The sequence below is a fragment of the Haliotis cracherodii genome, unplaced genomic scaffold (genome assembly GCF_022045235.1).
Source record: "Haliotis cracherodii isolate W230 unplaced genomic scaffold, xgHalCrac1.p SCAF_30, whole genome shotgun sequence".
Lineage (NCBI taxonomy): Eukaryota > Metazoa > Mollusca > Gastropoda > Lepetellida > Haliotidae > Haliotis > Haliotis cracherodii.
This window is the reverse complement of record NW_027266287.1, coordinates 566,753-593,930: the sequence shown is the minus strand read 5'-3', so window position 1 is coordinate 593,930 and position 27,178 is coordinate 566,753. Positions and strand designations below refer to the sequence as shown.

The window sequence follows — 27,178 nt, the reverse complement described above, 5'->3', positions numbered from 1 at the left end:
CGTGTCTATAAATAGCCCTCGCAGTAACGATTCCTCGGAAATACAACTGGAAATCCCGGTGACGACATGACATCACCGCATACGTAGGCCTCGCTGTACGTGTACAGCGACCTGAGGAAGCGGACCCTGGATCTCTGGAAGAGGCGGGTAAGTGAACATATTTACCCATCATCTACACACTTCACGACGCGAACGTGTGAGTGAGTATGGTTTGACGCCGCTTTTAGCAATATTCCAGCGATATCACGGCGGGGGACATCAGAATTAGGCTTCACACATTGTACCAATGTCAGTAATCGAACCCGGGTCTTCGGCGTGACGAGCGAACGCTTTAATCACTAGACTACCCCACCGCCCCCGAAGTGAACGAAAACATGATAGGTGGACTGACATAGGGGGGCACAGAGTGCGAATCGCCTTCACCCAAACCCGCACCCCTATCCCACCCAACTCTCCAGCATCCCCACCTCACCCGAATCCCCACCCTACCCCACCCTCCAGCATCCCCACCTCACCCGCATCCCCATCACACCCAGACCTTCAGCATCCCCACCTCACCCGCATCCCCATCACATCCCACCCTCCTGCATCCCCACCTCACCCGCATCCCCATCAAATTCAACCCTCCAGCATCCCCACCTCACCCGCATCCCCATCCAATCCTCCAGCATCCCCATATCACCCGCATCCCCATCACATCCCACCCTCCAGCATCCCCACCCCACCCGCATCCCCATCCCACCCCACCCTCCAGCATCCCCACCTCACCCGCATCCCCATCCCACCCCACCCTCCAGCATCCCCACCCCACCCGCATCCCAACCCCACCCCACCTGTTCTGAAGCATCCGGGAACAATTGTCCGGGAACAAGGGTCCGGGAACAAGAGTCATGTTCCTGGACACAGTGGTTGACTCATGGGTACACAACAGCTTCGCGGAAAGCGTTAAAGTTGGTATGCAGCACGTGCTTCTTGCTGGATGAGCGCAAAATGCGCATGCTCTAGACACAGTTTATTTCAGTTGGCTTCTGGCATTCATATGGGTAAGGAGTAAATGGATATCTCTCTCTAAGTTAGCAAATTAGAATATTACAGAAATAGAATAGAAATAGTTGAGAGAGTTACCCATTTACATTGTTACCATACGGCAACTTAACTTTTAGTTTCAAATCCATTTCATTTGATCTTATCACATTTTCATTGTTCATTACATTACAAGGGGATTTCACGTTCAGTTGATTACAAGGGAAGTTCACGTTTAGTTGATTACAAGGGGATTTCACGTTTAGTTGATTGCAAGGTAAGGTAAGTTTAGTTTAGTTTAGTCTTCCACTGCGAACCACCACCCATTTGTACATACAATACCTTTGTGTTGTTGTGAAGACTGCGAGTGTACTACATCACATTTTTACAAAGAGGTAGGTGAATCAGCGTATTCGTTTGTGGATTCTGTTGTTCTGTGATGTCATGATGGATGTCCAGCCTGACATCCTTGTTGCAGCAATGACGTGTATATCGAACAGCGAATATTTTGACTCCCATCTTGAAAATATGACGCCATTTTATTGACAGAGTGTACTTTCGATTTGATAACAAAACTCGGTTTTTGCATTATCATCAGCATGCAATACATAGCCCTTATAATGCTGAATGGAATGGAATGGAATTAATGCATCTTTGCAAAGTTTGAGAGAGAATGTGTGTGAGAGAATGTGTGTGAGAGAATGTGTGTGAGTATGTGTGTGAGTGTATGTGTGTGAGAGTATGTGTGTGAGTGTATGTGTGAGAGTGTATGTGTGAGAGTGTGTGTGTGAGAGTGTGTGTGTGTGAGTATGAGTGTGTGAGTATGTGTGTGTGAGTGTGTGTGTGAGAGTGTGTGTGTGAGAGTGTGTGTGTGAGAGTGTATGTGTGAGAGTATGTGTGAGAGTATGTGTGAGAGTATGTGTGAGAGTATGTGTGCGAGTATGTGTGTGTGAGTATGTGTGTGAGTATGTGTGTGTGAGTATGTTTGTGAGTGTATGTGTGAGAGTGTGTGTGTGAGAGTGTGTGTGTGAGAGTATGAGAGTGTGTGTGTGAGAGTGTGTGTGTGAGAGTGTGTGTGTGAGTGTGTGTGTGTGAGTGTGTGTGTGTGAGTGTGTGTGTGTGAGTGTGTGTGTGAGTGTGTGTGAGTGTGTGTGTGTGTGAGAGTGTGTGTGAGAGTGTGTGTGAGTGTGTGTGTGAGTGTGTGTGTGAGTGTGTGTGAGTGTGTGTGTGAGTGTGTATGTGTGAGAGTGTATGTGTGAGAGTGTATGTGTGTGTGTGAGAGTGTGTGTGAGTATGTGTGTGTGAGTGTGTGAGTGTATGTGTGAGAGTGTATGTGTGTGTGAGTATGTGTGTGTGAGTGTGTGCGAGTATGTGTGAGAGTATGTGTGTGAGTGTGTGTGTATGTGTGAGAGTGTGTGTGTGAGTGTGTGTGAGTGTATGAATGAATGAATGAATGAATGAATACTCTTTATTTCCCCCAATGATTTGGAGAGTAGTACATACAATTACATTACATTATTTGACAACGGCAATGACAAAATACATGTGAATACAACAGGTTGAGCTGGGTAAGCAGTAATGAAGTGATGCGTGAAACTCTATTTACATGATGTGTGACATAGCTTCACAAATACAATATGGATGTTAAGTTCCATGAGCTGACATGTTTAGCCACGATACTCATGAATGTTGCCCAGCTGTCAAGTGTCATGTCCTGGACCACATCTGTAATAGCACCGAGGTATGTCAGAATCTTGACGGCATCACTAGACGTGTCCTCAAGTCTGAGATATGTTTCAAGGCTAACATTGTCAAATAGAGACTCACTAAGCACATTTCTCTGTTTCATTAGGCCATCACAGTAAAGCAATTGGTGCTTAACAATGTCATCACATTCACTGTTACAGATAAGACATAGTCCAGACGTTACAGGTAATATGCCGAGCTTTACAAGAGCATATACAGGGGGGGGAGTAATATCATACCATATACACAGAGACCAGAGACGATGTGGGGCAAGGCGGGTGTGGATAGCACTAAACCTATGCATGTCTGGACGTTGTTGCAAAGTATTTCTCCAATTCATATTTTCAGACTCACTAATAGCTCGTTGTACCATGCTCTTCCATACACTCTTAGATGGAAATTCCCCAGAGTTGATTAGTTTATCTAAGACGCCTGAGAATCCATACTTTTGAGCCACATTCAGTAGATCATGTGTTATGGATCTGGCACTGTGTGAGATCGTGGTGACATATTGGGATAGTCTGAGATAGAAAATCGGCTTCACAATGGTTGTGCCTGCTGCTCTACAGAGTCTTCCCAGAAAGAGAAGCTTCATTTTCTCCACCTTGCCCAGCATTGACCACAATCCTAGAACCTGGGTTGTAGCAGCTGTAGAGGATCTCCTGTGAAGGTTTTGGACTCGTCGTGCAAAGTAGCGCTGTAGGGTTTCCATCTCACTGATCTCACGGTTGTTGATATTAGGCCAGAGCTCACATGCATAGAAGGCAGTGGGGAAGATCACTCGTTGCCAGATATTCGATGAAGATACTGGGCTCAATCCTCCAGCTCTAAGACCAACATTTCTTAAGGAGTTGATTGTCTGTCGCGCCTTAGCACAAGCCCTAGCAGTTCGTTCACTTGCTTTTTCCGTGTGTATCAGAGAGCCGGCATAAATCGTACTGCTTTGGATCTTCATTGTCACATCTCCAATTCTGAACACAGGTCTATTACAATGTCTTCTGTTATTGCAAAAAGACAAGACACAGCTCTTATTTGCGTTATATGTCAGTCTCCAGCGCCGAGCATACTGGTGGATAGTATCAAGAGACATATTCAGTCCATGTACACTCGTACTCACAACAGTAGTGTCATCAGCCAGTACTACCGTTGGGATGTGCTCCTTACCAACAATTAGTCCACATTGTAGATTATCAAGCTGGGATATCAGGTCATTGATATAGACTAGAAACATCCATGCTGAGAGCACGCGACCTTGTCCTACTCCTTGTTGAACATTGAACAAATCACCTGTGCTCCCATTGTATTTAACACAATCACTTGCTTCTTGGTAAGATTGACGGATAATGTGCCATGCACGGCCTTTCACACCAAGATTGTATAGTTTCAGTAGCAGCCCCTCATGCCATATCCTGTCGAAGGCCTTTTCGTTATCCAGAAAGGCAACATATATATTTGAGTGTCTATCTTGATAATAGGAAATAGCCTCTTTTAACACAAATGTAGCAACACTGGCGCCATGCTCTTTCCGGAAGCCGCATTGGAGACGATGTGGGAAATCAGGATTAATAGATTTGATGTAGGACTCCAGTCTGTCTAGCAACAGCCTCTCAAATACCTTCCCAATCACGGATGTTAGAGTGATACCGCGATAATTAGCTGGGTTGCATTTATCTTTATTATTCCCTTTGTAGATGGGAATAATAGTTCCAGTTCTCATCATGACAGGCGTGTAACAAGTACTGATCATCATATTGTAGAGGTGTGCCAGATGTTTAAACAGAAGATTGTCAGCATTACAGAGGTGTTCTACAGTAATACAGTCTGGTCCAGGAGACTTATTCTTTTTCAGCCTCTTAATGGTTGATTTCACTTCATTAGATGCAATACTTGTCGCCAGGATTGGATCGTTCTCAGATATGTTACTGTTTGCTATATCACAAACCTTTGATTTTGTTTCCTCATAAAAGTCCGTTTCAAACTCAGGCCTATCGAGAGGAGACAGCAGATCTCCGTAGTAATCAGTCCACATATTGCAGATGTCTTCGGGTGTGCTGGCCGTCTTGTCTTTATACTGTAGAGATGTACACGTTACATTAGTCTTCCTCTGTCTCCTGACAGTTCTATAAAATTCACCAATGTCCACTTCACAGGCAGAGTTCAGCTCTGTATACTTGTGTCTGTCCCATTGCCGTTCGGCTTTTCTTTTCTGTCGACGGAAGTTGCATTTAGCTGCTTTATACTGTTTATAAGAGCCATGTGCATCTCCTCTAGGTTTACCTTGAGATATCCATTGTCGTCTAGCATGACGCATCTGGTAGTGGTAGTAGTCTAGACTAGATCCTCTCCAATAGGGCCGAAGGTATGGTCTGTATGATCCTGTTGGGATGTACATTGCTGTTGACGTGTGGAGAGAGCTCACTATAGCATCAAAGTAATATTCCACCATATCGCTGTCAGCATGTGTCACGTCTGGAAGGGTGTCCCCAAGTATTTTGTTAACTTCAGATGAGTACATCTTCAGTTCAAGGCCATTCGCCTTCTGCCATTTGTAAGTTGGGGGAGTCCATAGCTTTTGCTCTGTTAAGAACGCATCGCTAAGGAATGATACCACTACTGGTGAATGATCCGATATCTCGAAATCGATGTTGTTATTGACAGAGGTCGTCAGCACAGATGATTGAAGAGCATCTGGCAAGAAAATATAATCAATCAGAGATGACTGTGTTCCAGCCTTGTTGCACCATGTCTTGAGATGACCTAGAGTGACACCACAGTTGTATGATGGTATCATGTTTCTTGTATCCAAGTATGACTGCAGTACAGTGGAGCGAGGGGATGCTGGGTAATTTACAAGATCTGTATTAAAATCTCCACAAAGAACAACATAACTGCTTTCTGATAGCTCATCAACCACGTCGAACACTTCCTTGACACTCTCCTCATACACTGCTGTGTTGTGATTAGTGGAGGGGAGCAGAGCACACACTACATACATATCAGCACACTGGGGACGGGAGAGTCTCACAGCTACAACACTATCATACTCACATTCACATATATCAGTGTACCTGTACATATTTTTCTTAACTAAAATTGCCACACCGCCTTCCCCTCTACATCCTCGCTGGTTAGCCTTAACCTTAGACGCGACGTCAAACTTATCATTTAGACAGTCAAACCAGCTCTGCGTTCTATCGTTCAACCAGTGTTCACACACTGCAAGGGCATCACAGTCACTCGCTAGTTTCTCTAAGTACTGGCGACAATACAGTACACCTCTTACATTCCATGTTCCTATACTTAGCATGATAATAAGTATTAGGCAAGTGTTCAATGCTATCATGTTAGATGAGTTAGCGTGCACCATTGCTGTTTCTGTGTGACTGTGGTATCCATTCCCGACATCTTACATTTGGCGGCCAGAAATCTTCATTCTTAGTAACTTGTTCTGCTGTCCTACTGTCAATGTTCACTCTCAGTGTGTAGGTGGGATTGTAGCCTTCCCAGTGCCTCAGCAAACGAACGTAACTCACATGGACGCCACGTTGTTTAGCATATTCACATATGGCATCTTGCACTGTCTTTAGTGGTTTATCCGCTCTAACATACGATAGCACAAACCTTTTTGTTTTAAATTTTGGTGAAACACCTCTAAAAGCTCTGGACCATTCACTGTCGAATCTCACAGATCTCTGAGCATTGTCTTCGTGTTGTTTATGGCTAACGTCATCATATCCAACATCCCTGATATGGTCATCGGTGACTCTGTCATGTTGAGTAGGACTTGTACATATAGTGTCACTGTCGCCGCCCTCGTCGTTCTCGGTGTTGTCTCCAATAGTATTCCTCTCGTGGTTAATAGAAATGTCAACAACACTTGGAGTTTTTGTTTGGTTGGTCTCTGCTGTTCTGGTCAGAACACTGTCAGCCTCATGTCCTGGTTGTGCGCTGGAGCTCACAGTTCTGAGCAGCGGGGGGCTTCTAACTGCCTCAGAGTACATAAGCTTGTTGCGAGTGTTTACTGTGTCTATTTTGCCGTCTATAGCATTGGTTTTTCGCGTTAGGTTACTAATATTGTCTTTCAGATCACTTTCAAGGTGGTGTATCCGTGAATCTTTCTCACGTAGTTGAGAGACTAGTATCCGTACGTCTCCACGTAGCTTGAGCTCTACGTTTTTAGACCTTTCTATCTCCCTTGACGCTGTTATTAGATCGCTGTTCTTCTCTTCGATGGTCCGCTTCATATTCATGAGTTCAGTGTCGAATTTGCTGTGTAATTCTTCAATTCTTCTGTCCAGACTGGCATTATGTTCGCTCACAGAATCCCGCATTTCCATCATTTTTGCATAGATTAGTGTGAGTATGTGTGAGAGTGTATGTGTGTGTGTGTGAGTGTGTGTGTGAGTATTTGTGTGAGTGTATGTGTGTATGTGTGAGAGTGTGTGTGTGTGAGTGTATGTGTGTGAGAGTATGTGTGAGAGTATGTGTGTGACTATGTGTGTGAGCGTATGTGTGTGAGCGTATGTGTGTGTGAGTATGTGAGAGTATGTGTGTTAGAGTATGTGTGTGAGTATGTGTGTGATTGTGTGTGAGAGTGTGTGTGAGAGTGTATGTGTGTGAGTATGTGTGTGAGAGTGTGTGTGAGAGTGTGTGTGAGTGTATGTGTGAGAGTGTGTGTGTGAGAGTGTGTGTATGAGAGTGTATGTGTGAGTGTATGTGTGAGAGTGTGTGTGTGTGAGTATGAGTGTGTGAGTATGTGTCTGTGAGTGTGTGTGAGAGTATGTGTGTGAAAGTGTGTGTGAGTGTATGTGTGAGAGTATGTGTGAGAGTATGTGTGAGAGTATGTGTGTGAGTGTGTGTGTGAGTGTGTGTGTGAGTGTGTGTGTGAGTGTGAGTGTGTGTGTGTGTGTGTGTGAGAGTGTGTGTGTGTGAGAGTGTGTGTGAGAGTGTATGTGTGAGAGTGTATGTGTGTGTGTGAGTATGTGTGTGTGAGTATGTGTGTGTGTATGTGTGTGTGAGTATGTGTGAGTGTATGTGTGAGAGTGTATTTGTGTGTGAGTATGTTTGTGAGAGTATGTGTGCGAGTATGTGTGAGAGTATGTGTGTCAGTATGTGTGTGAGTATGTGTGTGAGTATGTGTGTATGTGTGTGTGTGTGTGTGAGTGTGTATGAGTGTATGTGTGTGAGTATGTGTGAGAGTGTATGTGTGTGTGTGTGAGAGTGTGTGTGTGAGTATTTGTGTGAGTGTATGTGTGTATGTGTGAGAGTGTGTGTGTGTGAGTGTATGTGTGTGAGAGTATGTGTGAGAGTATGTGTGTGAGTATGTGTGTGAGTATGTGTGTGAGCGTATGTGTGTGAGCGTATGTGTGTGTGAGTATGTGAGAGTGTGTGTGAGTATGTGTGTGAGTATGTGTGTGAGTATGTGTGTGAGAGTGTATGTGTGAGAGTGTATGTGTGAGAGTGTATGTGTGAGAGTGTATGTGTGAGAGTGTATGTGTGAGAGTGTGTGTGTGAGAGTGTGTGTGTGAGAGTGTGTGTGTGAGAGTGTGTGTGTGAGAGTGTGTGTGTGAGTATGAGTGTGTGAGTGTGTGTGAGAGTGTGTGTGTGAGAGTGTGTGTGTGAGTGTGTGTGAGAGTGTATGTGTGAGAGTTTGTGTGTGAGTGTGTGTGTGAGTGTGTGTGTGTGAGTGTGTGTGTGAGTGTGTGTGAGAGTGTATGTGTGAGAGTGTATGTGTGAGAGTGTATGTGTGTGTGTGAGTATGTGTGTGTGAGTGTGTGAGTGTATGTGTGAGAGTGTATGTGTGTGTGAGTATGTTTGTGCGAGTATGTGTGAGAGTATGTGTGTGAGTATGTGTGTGAGTATGTGTGTATGTGTGAGAGTGTGTGTGTGAGTGTGTGTGTGTATGTGTGTGAGTATGTGTGAGAGTGTATGTGTGTGTGAGAGTGTGTTTGTGAGTATTTGTGTGAGTGTATGTGTGTATGTGTGAGAGTGTGTGTGTGTGAGTGTATGTGTGAGAGTGTATGTGTGTGAGAGTGTGTGTGTGAGTATGTGTGTGTGAGTATGTTTGTGAGAGTATGTGTGCGAGTATGTGTGAGAGTATGTTTGTGAGAGTATGTGTGAGAGTATGTGTGTTAGAGTATGTGTGTGAGTATGTGTGTGAGTATGTGTGTATGTGTGAGAGTGTGTGTTAGAGTATGTGTGATAGAGTATGTGTGTGTTTGTTTGAGTATGTGTGTGTGAGTATGTGTGTGTGAGTATGTGAGAGTATGTGTGAGAGTATGTGTGTGAGAGTATGTGTGAGAGTATGTGTGTGAGTATGTGTGTGAGCGTATGTGTGTGAGCGTATGTGTGTGAGCGTATGTGTGTGTGAGTATGTGAGAGTATGTGTGTGAGTATGTGTGTGAGTATGTGTGAGAGTATGTGTGAGAGTATGTGTGAGAGTATGTGTGAGAGTATGTGTGTGAGTATGTGTGAGAGTATGTGTGAGAGTATGTGTGAGCGTATGTGTGTGAGCATATGTGTGTGAGCGTATGTGTGTTAGAGTATGTATGTTAGAGTATGTATGTTAGAGTATGTATGTGAGAGTATGTGTGTGAGTATGTTAGTAATATGGTAGGTTAATCAGCGTATTCGTTTGTGGATTCTGTTATGTCATGATGGATGCCCAGCCTGACATCCTTGTTGCAGCAATGACGTGTATATCGAGCAGCGAATATTTTGACTCCCATCTTGAAAATATGACGCCATTTTATTGACAGAGTGTACTTTCGATTTGATAACAAAACTCGGTTTTTGCATTATTATCAGCATGCAATACATAGTAGCCATTATACTGCTGAATGGAATGGAGTTAATGCATCTTTGCAAAGTTTGAGACGCCAATATAAAAAAAATAATACATACCGTATTCGACGTAATAAGCGCCCCGCTCTAATAAGCGCCCACGGCGATGTTTGCTAATATATTGGCCAGTGAACAATCCTAATTAGCACCCCTTTCCGATTGATCAATGTACACAAGACAAATATTCGCGTATAATACGCACTCATGTGTTATATGCATACTTAATTATGGGCAATTTAATTCTGGAAAAATATATCTGTCGTACATAAACATTTTAGGCTGTCAGCACAAACCACGACATTTATCTTTTAACTCTTTTTTCATTTAAATAATCTAATAAGAGCCCCCTATTTCTAATTTTGAGAGCGCCCTGGGCGCTTATTACGTCGAATACGGTAATTATTACTACACACAGGTAAATATGGCTTTATTTGGTGTTAATTGCTAGTCGTTTACAGAACTTCAGAAAACTTTTTTTTGACGCACGTTAAATGAAAGTAATTGTTTTTTGAATATATTTTGAGGCTATTTTACCCGAATTCTCAGCTGATCTGTAGCTCTGCCGATTAATTAGTACATTATTACAATCGAAGCTATCAAATGAATATAATTAATAGCCGTGAATATTCAACTCTACAATTCATAAGTGGACAAACTAAACTTCCTGACGAAAACAACGAATTTCACAGTTTGTCGTAAAGTGGAAGTAAGTAAAGTGTGAACATGCCGTTGTTCGTGTATAATTATATATCAGAAGCTACCAGAAAGATAACTACAGAAGTTGTTATTCATAAATTATCTCTACTTTGTCATCCGTCAACTTCTAAGTAATGTCTAACACACAATTTACCAGGGAACTGGTTAGTTTCCAATGTATTAAATTCCTATTCATTTGAGTATGTGTGTGAGAGCATGCGTGTATGTGTGTGAGAGCATATGTGTGAGTATGTGTGAGAGCATGCGTGTATGTGTGTGAGAGCATATGTGTGAGTATGTGTGAGAGTGTGTGTGAGAGTGTGTGTGAGAGTATGTGTGAGAGTATGTGTGTGAGCATGTGTGTAAGGATATGTGTGTGAGTGTGTGTGTATTTGTGTGAGTATGTGTGTTAGAGTATGTGTGATAGAGTATGTGTGAGAGCACATGTGTGATTATCTGTGTGAGACAGTGTGTGAGAGTTTTAGTGTGAGAATATGTATGAGAGCATGTATATGAGTATGTTTGAGCGTATGTTCGTGTGTACGTGTGTGAGAGTATGTGTGTGAGTGTGTGTGTGAGTGTGTGAGTGTGTGTGTGAGTGTGTGTTTGTGAGTGTGTGTGTGAGTGTGTGTGTGTGAGTGTGTGTGTGTGTGAGTGTGTGAGAGTGTGTGTGTGAGAGTGTGTGTGTGAGAGTGTGTGTGTGAGAGTGTGTGTGTGAGTGTGTGTGTGTGAGTGTGTGTGTGAGTGTGTGAGTGTGTGTGAGTGTGTGTGTGTGAGTGTGTGTGTGTGTGAGTGTGTGTGTGTGAGTGTGTGTGTGAGTGTGTGTGTGTGAGTGTGTGTGTGTGTGAGTGTGTGTGTGTGAGTGTGTGTGAGTGTGTGTGTGTGTGTGTGAGAGAGAGAGAGAGAGTGTGTGTGTGTGTGTGTGTGTGAGTGTGTGTGTGTGTGTGTGTGTGTGAGTGTGTGTGTGAGAGTGTGTGTGTGAGAGTGTGTGTGTGAGAGTGTGTGTGTGAGAGTATGTGTGAGAGTATGTGTGTGAGTATGTTAGTAATATGGTAGGTTAATCAGCGTATTCGTTTGTGGATTCTGTTATGTCATGATGGATGCCCAGCCTGACATCCTTGTTGCAGCAATGACGTGTATATCGAGCAGCGAATATTTTGACTCCCATCTTGAAAATATGACGCCATTTTATTGACAGAGTGTACTTTCGATTTGATAACAAAACTCGGTTTTTGCATTATTATCAGCATGCAATACATAGTAGCCATTATACTGCTGAATGGAATGGAGTTAATGCATCTTTGCAAAGTTTGAGACGCCAATATAAAAAAAATAATACATACCGTATTCGACGTAATAAGCGCCCCGCTCTAATAAGCGCCCACGGCGATGTTTGCTAATATATTGGCCAGTGAACAATCCTAATTAGCACCCCTTTCCGATTGATCAATGTACACAAGACAAATATTCGCGTATAATACGCACTCATGTGTTATATGCATACTTAATTATGGGCAATTTAATTCTGGAAAAATATATCTGTCGTACATAAACATTTTAGGCTGTCAGCATAAACCACGACATTTATCTTTTAACTCTTTTTTCATTTAAATAATCTAATAAGAGCCCCCTATTTCTAATTTTGAGAGCGCCCTGGGCGCTTATTACGTCGAATACGGTAATTATTACTACACACAGGTAAATATGGCTTTATTTGGTGTTAATTGCTAGTCGTTTACAGAACTTCAGAAAACTTTTTTTTGACGCACGTTAAATGAAAGTAATTGTTTTTTGAATATATTTTGAGGCTATTTTACCCGAATTCTCAGCTGATCTGTAGCTCTGCCGATTAATTAGTACATTATTACAATCGAAGCTATCAAATGAATATAATTAATAGCCGTGAATATTCAACTCTACAATTCATAAGTGGACAAACTAAACTTCCTGACGAAAACAACGAATTTCACAGTTTGTCGTAAAGTGGAAGTAAGTAAAGTGTGAACATGCCGTTGTTCGTGTATAATTATATATCAGAAGCTACCAGAAAGATAACTACAGAAGTTGTTATTCATAAATTATCTCTACTTTGTCATCCGTCAACTTCTAAGTAATGTCTAACACACAATTTACCAGGGAACTGGTTAGTTTCCAATGTATTAAATTCCTATTCATTTGAGTATGTGTGTGAGAGCATGCGTGTATGTGTGTGAGAGCATATGTGTGAGTATGTGTGAGAGCATGCGTGTATGTGTGTGAGAGCATATGTGTGAGTATGTGTGAGAGTGTGTGTGAGAGTGTGTGTGAGAGTATGTGTGAGAGTATGTGTGTGAGTATGTGTGTAAGGATATGTGTGTGAGTGTGTGTGTATTTGTGTGAGTATGTGTGTTAGAGTATGTGTGATAGAGTATGTGTGAGAGCACATGTGTGATTATCTGTGTGAGACAGTGTGTGAGAGTTTTAGTGTGAGAATATGTATGAGAGCATGTATATGAGTATGTTTGAGCTTATGTTCGTGTGTACGTGTGTGAGAGTATGTGTGTGAGTGTGAGTGTGGGTGTGTGAGTGTGTGTGTGAGTGTGTGTGTGAGTGTGTGTTTGTGAGTGTGGGTGTGTGAGTGTGGGTGTGTGAGTGTGTGTGTGTGTGTGTGTGTGTGTGTGAGAGAGTGTGTGAGTGTGTGTGAGTGTGTGTGTGAGTGTGTGTGAGTGTGTGTGAGTGTGTGTGTGTGTGTGTGTGTGTGTGTGTGTGAGAGTGTGTGAGTGTGTGTGTGAGTGTGTGTGTGTGAGAGTGTGTGTGTGAGAGTATGTGTGTGAGAGTGTGTGTGTGAGAGTATGTGTGAGAGTATGTGTGTGAGTATGTTAGTAATATGGTAGGTTAATCAGCGTATTCGTTTGTGGATTCTGTTATGTCATGATGGATGCCCAGCCTGACATCCTTTTTGCAGCAATGACGTGTATATCGAGCAGCGAATATTTTGACTCCCATCTTGAAAATATGACGCCATTTTATTGACAGAGTGTACTTTCGATTTGATAACAAAACTCGGTTTTTGCATTATTATCAGCATGCAATACATAGTAGCCATTATACTGCTGAATGGAATGGAGTTAATGCATCTTTGCAAAGTTTGAGACGCCAATATAAAAAAAATAATACATACCGTATTCGACGTAATAAGCGCCCCGCTCTAATAAGCGCCCACGGCGATGTTTGCTAATATATTGGCCAGTGAACAATCCTAATTAGCACCCCTTTCCGATTGATCAATGTACACAAGACAAATATTCGCGTATAATACGCACTCATGTGTTATATGCATACTTAATTATGGGCAATTTAATTCTGGAAAAATATATCTGTCGTACATAAACATTTTAGGCTGTCAGCATAAACCACGAAATTTATCTTTTAACTCTTTTTTCATTTAAATAATAATCTAATAAGAGCCCCCTATTTCTAATTTTGAGAGCACCCTGGGCGCTTATTACGTCGAATACGGTAATTATTACCACACACAGGTAAATATGGCTTTATTTGGTGTTAATTGCTAGTCGTTTACAGAACTTCAGAAAACTTTTTTTTGACGCACGTTAAATGAAAGTAATTGTTTTTTGAATATATTTTGAGGCTATTTTACCCGAATTCTCAGCTGATCTGTAGCTCTGCCGATTAATTAGTACATTATTACAATCGAAGCTATCAAATGAATATAATTAATAGCCGTGAATATTCAACTCTACAATTCATAAGTGGACAAACTAAACTTCCTGACGAAAACAACGAATTTCACAGTTTGTCGTAAAGTGGAAGTAAGTAAAGTGTGAACATGCCGTTGTTCGTGTATAATTATATATCAGAAGCTACCAGAAAGATAACTACAGAAGTTGTTATTCATAAATTATCTCTACTTTGTCATCCGTCAACTTCTAAGTAATGTCTAACACACAATTTACCAGGGAACTGGTTAGTTTCCAATGTATTAAATTCCTATTCATTTGAGTATGTGTGTGAGAGCATGCGTGTATGTGTGTGAGAGTATATGTGTGAGTATGTGTGTAAGGATATGTGTGTGTATTTGTGTGAGTATGTGTGATAGAGTATGTGTGATAGAGTATGTGTGATAGAGTATGTGTGAGAGCATGTGTGTGAGTATGTGTGTGAGTATGTGTGTGAGACTGTGTGAGAGTTTTAGTGTGAGAATATGTATGAGTGCATGTATATGAGTATGTGTGAGCGTATGTTCGTGTGTACGTGTGTGAGAGTATGTGTGTGAGTATATGTGTGAGTATGTGTGTGAGAGTATGTGTGACAGCATGTGTATGTTTGAGCGTATGTTCTTGTGTGAGAGTATTTGTGTGTGAGTATGTGTGTGAGTATGTGTAAGAGTATGTGTGAGTATGTGTGTGAGAGCATGTGTGTGAGTATGTTTGAACGTATGTTCGTGTGTATATGTGTGAGAGAAAGTGTGAGCATATGTGTGTGAGAGTATGTGTGAGAGTATGTTTGAGCGTATGTTTGAGCGTATGTTTGAGCGTATGTTTGAACGTGTGTGAGAGTATGTATGAGAGAGTATTTGTGAGAGTATGTGTGTTAGAGTATGTGTGTGAGAGCATGTGTGAGAGCATGTGTGTGAGACTGTGTGTGAGAGCATGCGTGTGAGAGCATGCGTGCGTGCGTGTCTTACTGTCCCACATGAAAAGTTTGCACTTGTTCCCAGCGACAAGTCGTTAAATAACATAATTCATCCATTATATACAAGCATCACTACATTAATTGTTTGATCAAAACATTTGGAGTAAGTGACACATCAAATATATAGGATGACACCGTAAAGGTTAGGGGTCAAAGGGAGACTACTCTTCAACCCTTAGAGGCCAAACCGTGTTGATAATTTATCAATAAAGTCACGAACGTGATCTAAACATATATTAATGTCCTTGCGCATCAAAATAAATGATATTAAGACACAAAACAGTGTCGAATAACGAATTTCTGTACTCGATTTTTCATGTGAAAAATGTGAGGTGGGTTTTGGAAAATCCAAAATGACTGCTACTGACGGTTTACGGTCTCATATCAGATCAGTATGAACTACTTGGATTTTTACTGACGGTATACGGGCGCTTAAAGTGTCAGTAGCTCTGCTCTCTGATTTGTCAGTCTCACTATAACACATCAGATATCTGCTAAAAACCTTGCATCAGCACTTTCAACATTTGACTTTAAATGTACATCACTTTCCAACAGGACAAAGAAAAGGAAAAACGCCATTCCCTGACCCCTGGGTTTGAAGGCCCGGGTTCGATTCCCCAAATGGGAACAATGGTTAAACCCACTTCTGGTGTCCACGGCCGTGATATTGCTGGAATGTTGTTGAAAGCGGCATAAAACCCATCTCACTCACGCACTTGATCTGTGGGGCATTGTTCACTCAACTTGATGACCATAGATATAGCTACATATCTATCTTCTTGATGATCTGTTTCTGTAGCATATGATTTCAAAGAGCGTCATATGACATTCAAGTCCTCAGTAAACGTTTTATGGTGGATACATTTGACACATCAGAGACGAAAAGGATGTCGGATGCAATTGCCAAGGTTGACAGTATACTTGCCTTTGCATGTGTTTGTGACGGGTGTCACCGGTGTAGCAGGATACGCTCACCCTTTCGCGAACACCTGGTATCGTCATTATTTGATAGTGATATAGACGGAATAAAACCTGCTCATGATATAGACGAAATCGAACAATCGACTCTGCTAAATGCATGTCGCTTTATTTACGTATAGGAATCAATACAGTGTAAAATGAAACACTCTTCATATACATTACCGTCACTATATGGCTGAAATATTGCCGATGTGACGTTAATTCTTAACTCACTCACTCATATACATTACACTACAGTACATATAAACAATAGATCAATAAGTAAATAATGAAAAGATTATAATATATGTTTATTTCCATATGGATGCTTATGGCGATGTGTTTTGTTTTATAATCGTGACAGTTGAGTGACCTACAGCCGGGATGACGTCCAAGGAAGTTCGCCGCCATAACGAGTCCGTGTACACTGACCTGGAGGTGGGAGACTTGGTGGAGTTAAAGCGAGGAATGTACTCCCACTGGGCGTTGTTCATCGGTAGGTCATCGTCACTCCTCATCAGTATCTGTATTGTCTGATGCTACAGGGAGCAAGGGTTGTCTGGTCATCTGGGACACCACGAGCAGCTGAGAGGAGTCCGACACCCATCCCCGAATGCGCTGTTCCCAGCAGACTTCTATATTAATGTGTACCAGTGGCTACCCTCCAGGCAGACTTCTATATTAATGTGTACCAGTGGCTACCCTCCCAGCAGACTTCTATATTAATGTGTACCAGTAGCTACCCTCCCAGCAGACTTCTACATTAATGTGTACCAGTGGCTACTCTCCAAGCAGACTTCTATATTAATGTGTACTAGTGGCTACTCTCCCAGCAGACTTCTATATTAATGTGTACCAGTAGGTACCCTCCCAGCAGACTTTTACATTAATGTGTACCAGTGGCTACCCTCCCAGCAGACTTCTATATTAATGTGTACCAGTGGCTACCCTCCAGGCATACTTCTACATTAATGTGTACCAGTGGCTACCCTCCCAGCAGACTTCTATATTAATGTGTACCAGTGGCTACCCTCCAGGCATACTTCTACATTAATGTGTACCAGTGGCTACCCTCCCAGCAGACTTCTATATTAATGTGTACTAGTGGCTACCCTCCCAGCAGACTTCTATATTAATGTGTACCAGTGGCTAAAGCACTTCTCCTGCCGTGATGTGACTGACCTAGTTGTCCTAATGAAGCAGTGTTTAAGAGAAAATCTGTCGCTAATCTGCCACCTGAACTATGCCAGTGCATTCTGTGATTACAGAACACCAATAAAAAATATATTGCACGAACTTGAATGAATGAGGTAAGCGAACTCAGTTTTTGCTCATGACTTAATTTCATATTGTAACTATCCATGTTCTGTAGAAGCAGTTTGCCATTTTGATCACCTGTTAGAACAAGAAGGAGCTGTTAATGGCATACATGAGGACATGGTTTGCTCAGGGCTTTCATATCGGGGCCAACGCATTCTTCTGTTATTCAACGACGTGTTGCAAACAATATGCTGGGGGTCGTAAAACAGGGGCCTTCGTTTACTAAGCGAACGCTTTATCGACCAAAAAACCCGAAAATGGTCATTTCAATATTCAAATTTCTGGTGTAAAAATATAATTAGGACCAGGATGATTGGAACCCATGGTAACAGGATGACGATATATTTAACACTGGTCGCTAAAAACGACGAGGTCAACTGCGCCCATTTATGTTGAAGAGAAAATGCAGGTGAAAGTTCAGAGACAATAGTAACTTGGCGTCGGAGCGGGGTATATTTTTAGCTCACCTTGAATGAAGGCACACGTGCACACACTGACATTGACTCCATGGCCTTACGTTCTTCTGCCTGGCACAAGGGATGAGCCTGAACGTTCAGTTCCTCTCAAGAAACTGACAATACCCTGAGTGCTTGAATTTATGAAGATGTGAAGAACCGTGATACGACATTGATTTTGTTATTGTGTGAAATTGAAAAAAACCATTTCTTTTAAAAAACCAGAAAGGTCAACACATGGAAAAATGTTTCAACATTGTCTACAAACTGCAATGTTTATGAAGCTGGAACATTGCTACCATATGAAGCAGTTATGTACAAACAGATCATTGCTTTAATCAAATTGCTTTAAAAGTCATAGAACAAGTTTTTTGAAAAACTTTAGCAGCGTTATTCATATTACATAGGTAACAACGAGGTGATCCATCTTTCCGGCGAGGACGACGACGGCCTTGGCGACTTTGACAGGAAGCACATATTCACTATAAGTGGAGTGACATTCGATAAGGCGATCGTCCGCCGAGACAACTTCTGGGACGTTGTTGGCGACGACATGGTCTACAAGAACAACTCCAAGGACTCCAAGTGGAAGTAAGTATTTAGTTAACATAGTTCAGGGAATCAAACACACCTGAAACATTTATGTGCCAAAAGAGCAATACCATGTAATGACAAGAATTTGATATTCGAGACAAAACAATTGGATTCGAAACCATTGGATCCTGCTTTAAGAAGAGCTTGATGTTCTACTGGACCACTGGACACCTTAAACAGAGACAAAATAGCGCAGAATCTAGGGTTCGGAACGCAATGCAGTAATGAAATCAATGATCAAGCAACCTGGTGATATAACCATTCAGATACCTATTAGAATTCCAGGGTCGAAAACCCCCCGTGTACCATGGTTGTAAGAGGCGACTAATGAGGATCGGTTGGTCACAATGTGCGACCTGGCTGATAGTTGATCATCATGCACAGTCGTTCACCCCTTAAATAAATAAATATCTAAATAGTCATTGTTGCGTCTTTGTCTGAACTTTTGTGACGACTGGTTTACGGGTGCACCCTTCCACAACTTAACAAACATCGAAAACACATACTATTTAGGAGAGATAGTACTGAGGAAATATTGTCAGCATAAGGCTTGAAGCAAATTATTGACCCTTTGTTTTGTCATAAAAGCAACAGCATATATTCCTTCTTGTTCATTGCACAAGGCGTTTGTAAGAGACCATTGGGCTTTGAAATAAATCAGTGTGAGATATAAATAATATTACTGACCCTTTGATTTGTCATAAAAGCAACAGCATATATTCCTTCTTGTTCATTGCACAAGGCGTTTGTAAGAGACCATTGGGCTTTGAAATAAATCAGTGTAAGATTTAAATAAAATTACTGACCGTTTGTTTTGTCATAAAAGCAACAGCATATATTCCTCCTTGTTCATTGCACAAGGCGTTTGTAAGAGAACATTGGGTTTTGAAATAAATCAGTGTAAGATTTTAGTAATATTACTGACCCTTTGATTTGCCATAAAAACAACAGCATATATTCCTTCTTGTTCATTGCACAAGGCGTTCGTAAGAGAACATTGGGTTTTGAAATAAATCAATGTAGGATTTAAGTAAAATTACTGACCCTTTGATTTGCCATAAAAACAACAGCATATATTCCTCCTTGTTCATCGCACAAGGCGTTTGTAAGAGACCATTAGGTTTTGAAAGGAATCTTGAAAATATAATATAGGTTTAACATGTTATGATTCATGACTATGTTTCCAGACCATTACGTCCGTCACAGATTGTAGAGAGGGCCTTGTCCAAGGTCGGCCGTGTCGGTTACAACCTCATCTTCAGCAACTGTGAACATTTTGTGTCCTGGTGCAGATACAACGTGGAGCGAAGTGACCAGGTTGGTCAATAGTCTTCATATTATTGTTCATATTTCATATTAAATGTTCATATTGAATTTAATTTTACAAATGTAGAGTCATGGACAATGATGGATGCTAACCATGTGACTAGAGGGATGTGACTGGAGGATGTGGCTGGAGGCATGTGACTGGAGGGATGTGACGGGAGGGGTGTGACTGGAGGGATGTGACGGGAGGGGTGTGACTGGAGGGATGTGACTGGAGGGATGTGACTTGAGTGGTGTGACTGGAGGGATGTGGCTGGAGGGATGTGACGGGAGGGGTGTGACTGGAGGGATGTGACGGGAGGGGTGTGACTGGAGGGATGTGACTGGAGGGATGTGACGGGAGGGATGTGACTGGAGGGATGTGACGGGAGGGGTGTGACTGGAGGGATGTGACTGGAGGGATGTGGCTGGAGGCATGTGACTGGAGGGGTGTGGCTGGAGGGGTGTGGCTGGAGGGGTGTGACTAAAGGGGTGTGGCTGGAGGGATGTGACTGGAGGGGTGTGACGGGAGGGGTGTGACGGGAGGGGTGTGACGGGAGGGGTGTGACTGGAGGGGTGTGACGGGAGGGGTGTGACGGGAGGGGTGTGACTGGAGGGGTGTGACGGGAGGGGTGTGACTGGAGGGGTGTGACTGGAGGGATGTGACTGGAGGTGTGTGACGGGAGGGGTGTGACTGGAGGGATGTGACTGGAGGGATGTGGCTGGAGGGATGTGACTGGAGGGATGTGGCTGGAGGGATGTGACTGGAGGGATGTGACTGGAGGGGTGTGACTGGAGGGATGTGACTGGAGGGATGTGACTGGAGGGATGTGACTGGAGGGGTGTGACTGGAGGGATGTGACGGGAGGGGTGTGACTGGAGGGTGTGACTGGAGGGATGTGACTGGAGGGATGTGACTAAATGGGTGTGATTGGAGGGATGTGACTGGAGGGATGTGACTGGAGGGATGTGACTGGAGGGGTGTGACTGGAGGGATGTGACGGAGCACCGAAACCTCTTTAGTCATCTCTTACTGAAATCCTGGGACACTCTGTTCTAATGTTATCCCTATAGAGAGGGCATGTTGTAAATATAGAGCGGCAGCCCAGAGCACTTTGGTCAAACGAACAAGGTACCAATATCCAAACACAGGAACATTTACTGTGTAACCCAACATATTCATATATGGATGTATGCCGGGGAGCCCCTGCTGCGTGTGGCCCCTGGCCCCCCAAAAGAAGGGGCCATTCAAGGGCTGGATCAAACATTGGAGGTACCACATGAAAGTAAGTGTAAATGAACTGGTACATCTCACAGAGTACAGAATGGGCCACGCCAGATAAATCTTCCTCTGCAAAAGGCCTGCCAGACACCCCCAAAGAGGGTCCCCAAATTTGGGCTGGGTTAAACATTGGAGGTACCACATGAAATCAACATAAAATGAACTATTTCACTCTACTAAGAATAAAAAACCCATTGCCAGACAAATCGTCTGCTGCAAAAGGCCCGCCAGACACCCCCAAATGTTGACCCTTAATGCACTCAGTGAACACTCTGGTAAAATTTGACTAGAGTATACATTCAAAGTACCAGATGAAAGTAAGTTTAGAGGAACAGGTACATGTTACTGAGTACAACACGGCCCATACCTGACAAATTTTCCTCTGCATAAGGTCCGCCAGACCCCCCAGAGAGGGTCCCAAAATTTGGGCTGGGTTAAACATTGGAGGTACCACATGAAATCAACATAAAATGAACTATTTCACTCTACTAAGAATAAAAAACCCATTGCCAGACAAATCCTCTTCTGCATAAAGACCGCTAGACACACCCTCACCCCACCCAACACAGTTGTCCCAGTGTGCATAATGAAACATTGGACATCAGCTCTAAGAGTCAACAGATGGTCAAATTTATGTTTTGTTCTTAAAGATGGAAGGATTTTATTGAGATTAAAATCACGTATTTATAAAATCAGGTCTGGGTTAAACATTGGAGGTACCACATCAAACCAACATAAAATGAACAATTGCACTCTACTTATTGCACAATACCCATTGCCAGACAAATCATCTTCTGCATAAGGCCCGCCAGACACCCACAAAAAGTTGACCCTTCAGGTATACACGGGTAAAATTGGTGTGGAATATGTATCGATTGTACCACATTAAGGTACGTTTGAATGAACAGGTTCATATCACAGAGTACAGAATGGGCCACACCAGACAAATCTTCCTCTGTATAAGGCTTAAACATTGGAGGTATCACATGGAACCAACATAAAATGAACTATTTCACTCTACTTATTACAAAATACCCATTGCCAGACAAATCCTCTTCTGCATAAAGACCGCTAGACACACCCTCACCCCACCCCACCCCACACAGTTGACCCTCTGTAATCCCAGTGTGCATAATGAAACATTGGACATCAGCTCTAAGAGTCAACAGATGGTCAAATTTATGTTTTGTTCTTAAAGATGGAAGGATTTTATTGAGATTAAAATCACGTATTTATAAAATCAGGTCTTTGAATACTAGTATTGATATCATAGATTAGGCCTATCGTTGAAATGTAATAAAAAAAGGCATGAATCTGATTCTTGTGAATATATATCTGATCAGCTATGAAGTCCTCAAAGCCTGCTATAGCCTGATAGCTTGGCTATGGATTCCTACAAACCCAAACATGCTTAGGTAGTCCTCAAAGCCTGCTATAAGAATTGTAAATGACAGTCCCTGATACCATTTGGAAATCTTTCGGTGATAATTGTGTTTAAAAACCTATGATCTCCGTTTATTTAGCAAGTTTTATCGTCTAAAAAGCTGAATGTAAAATTGATAAATATGGAGATATATTTGGCCTGAATTCAGATTTTTAGATGATAAAACTTGCTAAATAAATGGAGATCATAGGTTATTAAACACAATTATCACCCCGAATTTCCAGATTATCATCCTAAAACATTTCCAAGTGGCATTAGGGGCTATCATTATCCATTCAGCAACACTCAACAACAAAAGTGTATAGTGTATTTTTCAAACAAGTAAAGTTTGGTTTTCATTATTGTAGTACATGTATGGAATCAAGTCACAAAAACGCAAATGCTACAGAAAAGCATGCATTCCATGCAAATGTTTATGCAAGCCCCATGCATTTCGTGTGCGTTAACGGGATTCCATATGCATTGTTTAGCATCGTGCTGACAACAACCATTCAGAAAAACAATAAAATTATGCAATTATTCAACATTATGAAATGCCACGCTTGTCCGAAAACGAGCGTCTGCGAGCCATTGGTGTGCTTGAAGAAGGATTGAGTCAACGTGATGTTGCAAGACAATTTAACGTCCACAGAAACACCATTTGGTGTTTATGGCATCGTTGGCAACAGACGAATGCAGTCAGAGACCATCCTCGGAGTGGCAGGCCACGCGTAACCAATAATCGACAAGACAACTGGATTCGAAGAGCACACCTACAAAATCGATTCTATCCAGCAACAGTTACTGCAAGAAGCATCCCTGGCCTTTGACGATTATCTTCACAAACCGTACGTCTCCGCCTCAGATGTGCAGGGATTGTCTTCATTGTGTCATGGAAGAAGATCGGTTCTGGGGCGGCAGCGTTTTGGTATCGGGTCAGATTACAGCAAGACAGAGGACCCGTTTGATAGTGGTAGAGGTAAATCTCAATGGACAGCGCTACCGCGACGAGATCATCGGACCTGTTGTTCTACCGTTTTGGAGTCGTCATGGCCCAGGCATTACCTTTCAACATGACAACGCCCGGCCTCATATTGCTCGACTTGTTCAGGATCTCTTCAACAAAAACAACGTGAATGTCATCCCCTGGCCGGCTCGCTCCCCTGATCTATCAGCAATCAAGGACCTGTGGGATGAGATGGATCGGGGCCTTCGACGTCAACCACGTGTTCCACAGACACTCCTGGAACTTCGAAACATGCTCCAGCAGATATGGACAGATATCCCACAGAACTTTGTGCGACGCCTGGTCCATTCCATGAGACGAAGATGTGTTGCTTGCATCGCAGCCAGAGGCGGACACACTCGGTATTGATTTGTAAATTGGCATTTTGGCATGTTCATGTTTTTTTTAATGAAATCACGCATTTTCCGAAGTCAGTATGACAAATTAAAACCATTTGAACACTTACAGGAGTCTTTTATCTGTTGCAAGCCGAAATTGTTTCAGATTTGGTAAAAACATAACTTTGCATTAAATCTTATTCAATGTCACAGGAACTTTTGTTGTTCAGTATATAAAAATCATGGCACATAGCATCATATGCCTATCTGGCTTGTAGGAATCCATAGCCAAGCTATCAGGCTGTAGCTTTGAGGACTTCATAGCTGATCAGATATATATTCACAAGATTCAGATTCATGCCATTTTCATTACATTTCAACGATAGGCCTAATCTATGATATCAATACTAGTATTCAAAGACCTGATTTTATAAATACGTGATTTTAATCTCAATAAAATCCTTCCATCTTTAAGAACAAAACATAAATTTGACCATCTGTTGACTCTTAGAGCTGATGTCCAATGTTTCATAATGCACACTGGGATTACAGAGGGTCAACTGTGTGGGGTGGGGTGGGGTGAGGGTGTGTCTAGCGGTCTTTATGCAGAAGACGATTTGTCTGGCAATGGGTTTTTTATTCTTAGTAGAGTGAAATAGTTCATTTTATGTTGATTTCATGTGGTACCTCCAATGTTTAACCCAGCCCAAATTTGGGGACCTTCTTTGGGGGTGTCTGGCAGGGCTTTTGCAGAGGAAGATTTGTCTGGCGTGGCCCATTCTGTACTCTGTGAGATGTACCAGTTCATTTACACTTACTTTCATGTGGTACCTCCAATGTTTGATCCAGCCCTTGAATGGCCCCTTCTTTTGGGGGGCCAGGGGCCACACGCACCAGGGGCTCCCCGGCAGACATCCATATATGAATATGTTGGGTTACACAGTAAATGTTCCTGTGTTCGGATATTGGTACCTTGTTCGTTTGACCAAAGTGCTCTGGGCTGCCGGTCTAATAGTGTACGTGTGTTAAGTGTTATACTCAGTCGTACGGGAAAAAAAACGATATATAGTTCTATGCATGCACTGTTCACACGTTTCTCGGACATCTCAGGAAATTTGACTGACATTTCAAATATCCTCGAGAAAGCACCGAAGCATCAGAAACTAATTACCAATGTAACAATGATGCTTTTGCTGTGCCTTTTTAGACAAAGTGATGTTTCGAAAAGCATCCGAATGGAAAAGGGATGATAAATATTTGGTTTTGGTATCTGTACCCCAGTGAGGATTGCAGATCAGTATAGGTCCCCAGCAACCTACGCAGCTTACTGGAACGGGTGGTCAAGCGCGGTGAGGGCGTGTTAACAAACTTAACAGCGTAGGACATTGCTCATGTATCAATTACTGGTTTATCTGACTAAACTCAGATTATTAACAGGCCACTATCACATAGCTGGAATATTGCTGAGATCGGCCAACCGGACGTTTACAAAGGAAAAATAGTATCAGCTTAATTGCAGTTCTAATACCAGTTGTTAATTATGTCGCAATTTTCAGGTCAGAGAAATTTTATCTTTATTTTGTGTTTTCACCTAAACGTTTAAAGGACTGAGAACAATTCAAATGACAGGTAGATTATTAAAACGATGGTGTTATGTCTGCTATGGGCTAGAGTTACTTTCCGATACATCAAGTTTTGCCCCCGTTTCGTTATTGGAGCTACAGAATCAGAAAGCAGTATCTTATTATTCTTCGTTTCCTCTCGAATCGAGATGTTGGTCAGCAGATACTGAATACTAAGTCTAACATCAATGAAAATCAATGATTATTTATTAACCCTGTTCTTATACATGAAGTACACATATGGAATCCCATCTCCCTGCATTCCCTTCCAGGTGGAAAGTTATGCGACAGGCCTGGCAGTGGGTGGGGCTATTGCGGTGGTGATGGGGGCGGTCGCCTGGCTGGGGAGCGGCTCAAAGGACAAGACGAAGGAGAGAAAGTCAGAGTACTGAATACTTTAACCGGAGCATCCGATGGCTACGTTAGATTACTTGCATTGAATTGATTGAACTGTCACTGCTGATGAATGAAAAACTTCGTTGCATTCGTAATAAATGTGTGTTTAACACGGCTGACCAATGAACCATTGCAAATTGTAATGGAAATATTCCGTTTGAGGTGGATGCTTACACAGTTTTATTGAAACTGGCGGATATATAAGGTAGTTCAAAATGAAATATTGGCTGTGAGTGCCCACAGTTTAAGTGGATGAAAGTCACTGTGTGTATGAGGTGAGGTGAAATGGGGTTTAACGTCGCGTCCAAGATTATTGCACTTGTATAGCGACGTCACTGTGTGTATGAAAGTATTCTGTTCGAAAAGTGTTTTTTTTATCAAAACATTGTACCATGGAAGAATTTCTTAATCTTGTAATGTGTTCCATGTTATTATTATTACGAACAGTCCAAAACAACCCGTGTGCGTTTGGCGGCAGTTTGCAAGGTTTTGTGTCCAAGTATCCTTGGGATAATTACACCCATGAGCACTTGAAATAATTAGTACTCGTCCACACACAGATATATGTTCCATGTTTTGTCACGATTCAGATGTACATGATACCTCATTGTTGTGAGAGCCAACTTACACAGCGACTGGGTGGTCAGTCACGGGGACTCGAGGTGGTGTCAACGTACATCGTTCCCTGAGAGAATATGACGTTGATGGTTCTGCCGATAACTTGTTCAGTTAACCACGGCTATTTTACAGACGACCGTAATATAGTTAGAATATTTATGCCTATTGCGTCAAACAGCCAAAAAACATGTTGACATTTTGTCAAGGCAGTCTATTATTGCTCACCTATGCTTTTCCATTCACGAGTAGGTTGTGTGTGATTATCCAAGTTAAAATTCCAATACGTAAGCCTTATGTCCTTGATTGTTAAGACAGAGAAACTCAAATTTTAGACTTTTTAAGTGACATTTAAAAACATTCAAGGTGAATGGTTTTGAATGTCATCTTTTTGTTTTTCTGTTGTGTTTGTTTGTTTGTTTGTTGTTTAACGCCGCACTCTACCAGCTATATGATGGCGGTCTGTAAATCGAGTCTGGTTCTCTGTTGTGAATGCGCGGCGTAACACCCGACTTATTCGCCCACTACTGCAATGTATATACAGATGGTGATTGTTTAGAAGTATTTATCAACCTCCTCAGATATATTTTTGTAGCGGTTATTCATTGAGAGATGCGTCCATACTTGTTGCATTCTTATGTGTTCTGGGGCGGTCGGGTAGCCAAGTGGTTAAAGCGTTCGCTTTTCACGCTGAAGACCCGGGTTCGATTCCCGACCTGGGTACAATGTGTGATGCCCATTTCTGGTGAAGCCCATTTCTGGTGTCCCCCGCCGTGGTATTGCTGGAATATTGCTAAAAGCGGCGTAAAATAATACTCACTCACTCACTCTTATGTGTTCTTAATAACATTGGAGATGATTA

The 27,178-nt window shown here is 42.3% G+C and overlaps 1 protein-coding gene across 1 annotated transcript; it reads left to right on the top strand.

Moving 5' to 3' along the window:
- Nucleotides 1-43: 43 nt before the first annotated feature.
- On the top strand, nucleotides 44-27,178 carry LOC139477011 (phospholipase A and acyltransferase 3-like). The gene is made up of 5 exons (XM_071259571.1): nucleotides 44-147; nucleotides 16,325-16,456; nucleotides 18,143-18,326; nucleotides 19,517-19,646; nucleotides 25,578-27,178. Exons 2-5 carry the CDS (start codon nucleotides 16,345-16,347, stop codon nucleotides 25,695-25,697), a joined length of 546 nt encoding a protein of 181 aa, XP_071115672.1. The 5' UTR covers nucleotides 44-147; nucleotides 16,325-16,344; the 3' UTR covers nucleotides 25,698-27,178.